At 50.6% G+C, this 7268-nt stretch overlaps 2 protein-coding genes across 2 annotated transcripts; both read right to left on the bottom strand.

Moving 5' to 3' along the window:
* Positions 1 to 204: 204 nt before the first annotated feature.
* Positions 205 to 3165, bottom strand: EAH_00058780 (hypothetical protein, conserved; the record flags this gene model as incomplete). Its single annotated transcript, XM_013393636.1, has 1 exon — positions 205 to 3165. The coding sequence occupies one exon, from the start codon at positions 3163 to 3165 to the stop codon at positions 205 to 207; it is 2961 nt and encodes a 986-aa protein (XP_013249090.1).
* Positions 3166 to 4844: 1679 nt separating this feature from the next.
* EAH_00058770 (hypothetical protein, conserved) lies at positions 4845 to 6335 on the bottom strand (the record flags this gene model as incomplete). Its single annotated transcript, XM_013393635.1, has 1 exon — positions 4845 to 6335. The coding sequence occupies one exon, from the start codon at positions 6333 to 6335 to the stop codon at positions 4845 to 4847; it is 1491 nt and encodes a 496-aa protein (XP_013249089.1).
* Positions 6336 to 7268: the final 933 nt, after the last annotated feature.

Raw genomic sequence — 7268 nt, 5'->3', positions numbered from 1 at the left:
TATATATATATATATATATAACTCGCATAGCCCAGCAAAACCTCAGTCCGGCCACTCCCAACCCCCCGCATAATGCGCGTTTGTATGAGAGAAGCAATGAAGAGGGGGTCGTATTGAAGTGTCTGTACACTGTTTGAGGGGCGTGTTTATGCGGGTATTTTGGGGGGTATTGTTTGGTTGTTGGGGTGTATGTACACTTGGTTGCTACCTCAGCTGCACGTTAAAAGTTTGCTGCAGCAGCGCGCAGAGTTTCTCCTGGAGCGCATTTACTTCAGTGTGTGTGAGGGTGCGGTCTGGGGCCTTATAAGTGATGCGGAGACAAAGGCTTTTTTGCATTGAGACGGGGTGTATAAAGCTGTCTTGAAGCTGCACACTTTCGATTAAATTGCCCCCCACATCCCTACACAACTCTTTAAATGAATTCAAATCAAACTCCTTCAATCCAGAGTTGCTGTTGCTGCTCCTGTTGCTGCTGCTGTTGCTGCTGTCTCTGCTGCTGCTGCTGCTGTTGCTGCTGTTGCTGCTGCTGCTGCTGCTGCTGCGGGGGTTTTGAGTCAGAAGCCAGAAAGAAATGTCTTTATAAACAGGCGGCATATTTGAAAAGGGCACGAAAGGACAAACTTTACCCTGAGTGAATTGCTGCGTAAAGCGCAGATCCTGAGACCAAAGGAGACGAATATCTTTTAGAGAGAACAGCAGCATGCACAGTCTTTCAAGCCCCAAACCGCATGCCCAGCCCCTACTTTCTGCATGCAACGCACTCCCCACAAATCCTGCAGGCAGTTGCTGCAGCACCATCCGCTGCTTCTGCTGCTCCTCCTCTTGCTGCTGCCACTGCGCTACATCCTGCTGCCTTGCCATACCCCTCGGCTGCTTCTGCTGCTGTTGCTGCTGCTGCTGCTGCTGCTGTTGCTCGGCGCATGCAGCAGCAATGATTTGGGGCTTTATTTCGCCTGCACCCAACACTTCTAGCCATTGTCCGTCATGCAAAACTTCGAGCTCCAAAGAGGGATGAGTAAAAGGAAACTCAGCATCGTACACCCACCGCAACTCAACATCGCTGCTGCTGCTGCTGCTGCTGCTGCTGCTGCTGCTACTTTGAGGGTGAGGTTCTGTTTGGGTTTTGTGGGCCCACAAGAAGCGAATTAGTTTTTCTAGAGTGACTTGCAGCTGCAGCACGACGGCATTGTTGCGGTGGGGGTTTTTATCATTGAAGCAGACAAACGAACAAAGACAAAAAATATCTCTTACGCACAAACCCGCTGCACGCGCAGCCTTATCCAGAGACGCATGCAAATCCTGCTGCTGCTGCACCTGCTGCTGCTGCTGCTGCTGCTGCTGTTGCTGCTCTTGCTGGATTTGTTTGGCGATCGCTACGGCTTTAAGAACAGCTTGGTGTTGCGTCTGCAGGAGGCGTAGAGAGAGGGAGTGCGTTTGGTTGCTTTCGTTTTGCTGTTCGTGCTGCTGCTGAGGTGTCTCCTTTCCGCAGCAGGAGGAGGAGGGCCCCGGGGCGAAGATGCAAATACTGTCTCCTTGGTGAAAGACAGGGAAGTGAGTCTTGTCTGATCTGTCTCTTCGAGCTACAGCCCCACACCACAACGCCTGCTGCACCCCAAGGCTCAGCAAACGCGCTTGGTGAGCAGTCCCATGCGTACGCAGCAGCAGCTGCCTGCTGCTGCTGCTGCTGCTGCTGTTGTTGTTGTTGTTGTTGTTGTTGTTGTTGTTGCTGTTGCTGTTGGGGTTGTAGGGGCTGCTGCTGCTGCAGTTGCTGTCGGGGCTGCTTGTGCTGCTGCTGTTTGCGGAGCTGCTGTTGCTGCTGTCGTTGCTGCTGCTGCTGCGGCTGCTGCTGCTGCATTGCTGCCGCTGTTGCAGTGCTGCGAGTTGCTGATGAGAGAGGGTGAAGTTGGGGCTTAGATAAAAAGTGTCGCTGGTGCTGCGGCTGCAATGAGAAGAGGGAATGAGGAGACTATCAAAGTTTTCCTGTATAGACACAATGGGGCTCAGCCTGTCCAAATACACGAACCCCCCCCGCTGCTGCTGCTGCTGCTGTTGCTGCTGCTGCTGCTGCTGCGGTTGCTGGTGCTTGCGTTGGTGCACGTGCTGCTGCTGTCGCTGTAGCCCTTGCTGCGGCTGTTGCTGCTGTTGTTGTTGCTGCTGCTGTTGCTTCAGCTCCGTATGATAAGCGGGTGGGTAGTGGGGGCTGAAGTAGGCGTGCTGCTGCAGCAGCAGCTGCTGCTGCTGCTGAAAGAAGTGCCGCAGCAGAGCAGCAGCAATGCCTACGGGATTCGAAGGGGTCAGGTGCAGCCCCCGCAGCAGACCTGTCCATACACTCTGCGGTATATGGGGGGGCTTAGGGGGGAAGCCCCACAGAGCTGACAGCTGCCGCGCTGTTGCCTCTGCTGCTGTTGCTGCTGCTGCCGCTTCTGCCGCTGCTGCTGCTGCTTCTGCTGCTAAGGCTGCTGCCGTTGCTTCTGCTGCACCACTTGCTCCAACGGCTGATAAGGGAAGCGCTGGCCCGTCGAGCGTTGCTGCCTCGTTTGCTGCCTGCGTTGCTGCTGCTGCTGCTGCTGCTGCTGCTACTGCTGCTGTTGCTGCTGCGGATAATGGGGGTGACCTTGCTGCCGATGGTTCCGTTAGTACGCCGGCTGCTGCTACAGCCTTTGCTGCTGCCGCTTCCTCCTCTGCTGCAGTTGCTACTACTGCTGCTGCCTTTGCTGCAGCAGCAGCGGCTGCTGCAGGAGTTGCAGCAGCGGCTGCTGCAGGAGTTGCAGCAGCGGCTGCTGCAGGAGTTGCAGCAGCAGCAGAAGGCACTGCGAGCCCACAACCCGATTGTGTTGCATGGGTGGGGTTGGTGTAGGTAGAATAAGAAACTTGAGAGCAGCAAAAGCGCAGCTGGGACCGCCTTGTTGGTGCTGCTGCTGCTGCTGCTGCACCTGGTCTTGCTGCTGCTGCTGCAGTTGCTGCTCCGGCAGTAGTTGCTGCTGTCGTTGAAGCTGATGCTGGAGTTGTTGCTGCAGCATTGGGTGCTGTCTTGGGTATGACGGCGCAAGACCAAGAGGAGGCAGTAGGGGGCCCCCGGGGCCCCCCCCCAGCTGCTGAGTTGTAGGCGGGGGGCCCCCGCGTGCAGCGGCAGCCTCGAAGGATGCAGCGGAGAGGGGCCCCCATATCAGTAGTAGAGGGTGAAGCGTAGCATCGGAGACAACATTAACAACACGAAAAGACAGCAGAGACAAAAAGTATATATACACAGACAGACAGAGAGGCCTCAATAACTCTCCTTCGTCTTCATTAACCTTTAAAAACATAACAAAGAAAACAAACAAAAACACTCTAACTCAATGGGGGCCCCTAATACTTACTCCACTGAGGATAGCACTGTGGGGCCCCCAGGGGCCCCCAGAAGAGGGGCCCCTGGGGGCCCCCCTGGGGCCCCCGCGTAAAGGGGGCCCCTTGTAGGTGGTAGTACACCCGTTTACAGATGCTGAGTATATTTCTTTTTAATTAGAGATAGTAAACAGCAAAGATTAACAATATTTTATTTGTTGCTGTTTATTCAATGTCTATTAAGCGCTGGTGTATGAGGCAATGAAGGAGGTATTAGGCAACAACTTAACTAACTTTTACGCACTTATAACAAAATATAATATATATGCATCTACATATATATATATATATATGTATATGTATATGTATATGTATATGTATATGTATATGTATATGTATATGTATATGTATATGTGTATACATATGTGTATAAATATATATATATATATATATATATATATATCAAATTTAATAGTTAATATTTAACTGTAGTGAATATATATATATTACATCCATGAGTGTACTCATATCCACACACGCACAGTATATATATATATATATATATATATATATATATATATATAGGCGTATATTATATGCGTATTAATATTTATGCATATATATATGCAAGTATCTGGATGAGTTTAAACAGCTATATAGATCCAATATATATACATGCATAATACATATAATATATATATATATATGTATATATATATATACATATATATATATACATATATTTATACATTTATATTGATGAGTATATATATGTATCTTTACACAAAAACATCCAAGAGAGGAAGCAAGAGGGGTCATTTGTTAGCAGCAGTTTAAGTATGCTTTGAGTTAATTTCTTAGCAATGTTTGTTTCTCTAAATGAGTTGTTATTCTAATAACAATGTTTGTTTGCTTCAGGTGAGTTATTTTCTTGACAATGTTTGTTTGTTTAAGGGGAGATGCTTTATTAACAACGTTTGTCTGTTTAAAATGAGTTGTTGTTTTCTTAACAATGTTTGTTTGCTTGAAAAGAGTTGTTAGTTTATTAATATTGCTTGTTTGTTTAAAAGGAGTTAGGTTCTTAACAATGTTTGCTTAAAAAGAGTTATTTTCTTAACAATGTTTGTTTAAAAAGAGTTATTTTCTTAACAATGTTTGTTAACAGTGTTTGTTTGTTGAGGCGGTGTATTCCTTAGAAAAGAGACAAATGAAGCATTCAGCTGCGCTTCTCTCTGCAGCAATTAGAGAAAGGGTAAAGAAGGAGACACATAAAAAACAATAAGACCCTCTATTATACCCAAGCAGGCTGCTGCTGCTGCTGCTGCTGCTGCTGCTGCTCTTGTTGCGGATCCTGTTGTTTGTGTTGCTGCTGCAGCTGTTCTTGCTGCTGCTGCTTCTGCTGCTGTTGTATCTGCTGCTGCTGTTTCTGCTGCCGCTAACTGGCAGCAGCAGCAGCAGCATCAGCACACCAGCAGCATCAGCAGCAGCAGCACAAGCAGCAGCAGCATCAGCAGCAGCAGCTATTCATCATCACAGCGGCTGAGGGCAGCTAACTGCGAAGCAAGATACATAGCCTTATGCCTCCGACTTTGAGAGGAGACAGAAGATCCGCTGTGCTTCAGCTGCATCATTGCTGCAGCAAGAGACTCCCACTCCTCCATCTCTGCTTCTGTTGCTGCTGTTGTTGTTGCTGACGCTGATGCTGATGCTGCTGCTGCTGGTGCTGCTTTAGGGACAGCGGGCCCCTCTCGAGGCCGCTCACGAACGCCTGCAGCAGCACCAGCAGTAGAAGCAGCAGCAGACGTGTCAACCCCCTGTTGCTGCTCTGACTGCTGCTCTCCTCTCTTCATGCTGGTGCTGTTGCTGCTGCTGCCGTTGCTGCTGCTGCAACTGTTGTTGCTGTTGCTGTTGCTGCTGCTGCTGGTTATATTAGAGCTGCACTTCGTTAGGCCTGGCCACATGTGACACTGCAGCGCCTCAGCTACAGCGCGCAGCCGCTGCTGCTGCCGCTCCGGCACAGCAGCAGCAGCAGCAGCAGCATCAGAAGAAGCAGCTGCTGCCTCTTTGGTGTTGAGACAAAGCTCGACACCCTCTATAAACACATCCTTCAGGAACAGCCAAACTTCAGTCTCCCCGTTGCCTGCTAAGACAGCAGAACCTCTGCTGCATCTGCTGCAGCCCCAGCTGCTGCTGTAGCTGCTGGTGCTGCAGTGTATGAACACTATGAATTTAAGAGGGACATCTCGAACCCACCAATCATCCGTGTCCCCTGTCTCTTCCCCCTCTCTCATCTCCTGCTGCTCTTGCTGCTGCTGCTGCTGCTGCTGCTTGGCAACGGGCCAGTTGCGCATGCAGTGCAGCGGCAGCAGCAGTCTGCTGCTGTTGGGGTGTCTGTCCTCGTCCTCTGCCTCTGCAAGACGCCTGGTTGCGAGCAGCTTATCTCTTTCTTGTTTGCTGCAAATAAACACAACTGCTTCAGCAGGAAGGCGGCACTTCTCAGGTGTCTCCGCAGCCTCAAGTGTCTCCTTCTTTCTCAAAGGTGTCTCTTCTGCTGCAGCAGAGCACGCCTCACTCGCAGGCTTTGCTGCTGCACACTGCTCCTCCTCCTGCTGCTGATGCAGCTGCTGCAGCTGGGGCTGCTTCGGCTGAGGCTGCTGCTGCTGCTGCTCTTGCTGCTGCAGCGGCAGCTGCAGCATAACAGCCCTTATAGGGGCTGAGTAGTATTTGTTGCGGATAGAACAGCGCCACGAGGTGAGGCGTACTGTCTCCTCATCTCTTGTTGCTTCAAGTGTCTCTTCTGCTGTCTCCTGCACAGGGACAGATCCAAGTTGCTGCAGCAGCTGCTGCGCTACCTGACGCAGCAGCGCGTTGCCTCCCCACGGGGCCACCTCCGCTGCTGCAGCAGGAGACACAACCAACAGCAGCAAGGGGAGCTTCTCAGCTGCTGCTGCTGCTGCTGCTGCTGCTGCTGCGGGGGGTTCCCCCTCAGTTTGTGCCGTGCTTTGACCCATAGAGAGAAAACCTGAGAGGAGACACCTGCAGCAGCAGAGACAGAAGAGACAGGCAGCAAGAGGAAGTACTCTAGCTGCTGTATTTGCTGCTCTGAGTTTTGCTTCTTCAGTGGTGTCGTTTCCCTGTACAAGAAGAAGAACCCTTAGACACCTGCCTGTCTTTTGTTGCTGCTGGACTTCAGCAGCTGGAGCTGCTGCTGCTGCTGCTGTTGCTGCTGCTGCTGTTGCTGCTGCTGCTGTTGCTGCGTTGCATGTATTTGTTTTGTCCGTATTACGGGATTTGTTTATCCTTTAAGGATGTCCTTAGTTGAACAAAGACAGATGCTGCAGCAGAGGAAACGCAACGCAGACAGAACAACAACAGCAGCAGCAGCAGCAGCAGGAGATGCAGCAGCAGCAACGGGGGCCCCTCGTCTGTGACGTGTACATGCAAGAAGATCTGCCTTGTTTTGCTCTCACATTCGCTTGGAAGTTCTATTTAAAGTCATTTGCAGGTCATTCATGTACAGGTGTTAATGTTTACAGCCCAGGGTTTAGGGTTTAGGGTTTAGGGTTTAGGGTTTAGGCATGTCGGTGCAGCAGCAATGCCTCGATTCTTCTGCTCTTTGATTGTTGCTGCTGCTTTTCTTGCTTCTCCTTCGTTGGATTTAATTTAATTTAGTCATTTAAATTATATTTTGTTTTATTGGGGCTGGCGAAAGCAAAGAAAGTTCAGGGCCCCCGCGAGACTGAGGCAGCTGCAGCCGAAGCAACAGAAGCAGCAAACCCAGGAGCAGCAGCAGCAGCAGCAGCAGCAGTAGCAGTTGACCACAGACGCCTTCAGTTGCTCACGCAGCACGAGAAGGATCAACAACTGCAACAGGAACACTGGCCGCGGCAGCAGCAGCAGAAGCAGCAGCAGCTTCAGCTGCTGTTGCTGTTGCTGCTGCTGCT

This window comes from Eimeria acervulina, genomic scaffold (assembly GCF_000499425.1).
Source record: "Eimeria acervulina Houghton genomic scaffold, Eah_scaff1347, whole genome shotgun sequence".
Classification (NCBI taxonomy): Eukaryota; Apicomplexa; class Conoidasida; order Eucoccidiorida; family Eimeriidae; genus Eimeria; species Eimeria acervulina.
Note: the sequence above shows the minus strand (reverse complement) of the source record. Positions and strands in the feature narration are given on the sequence as shown.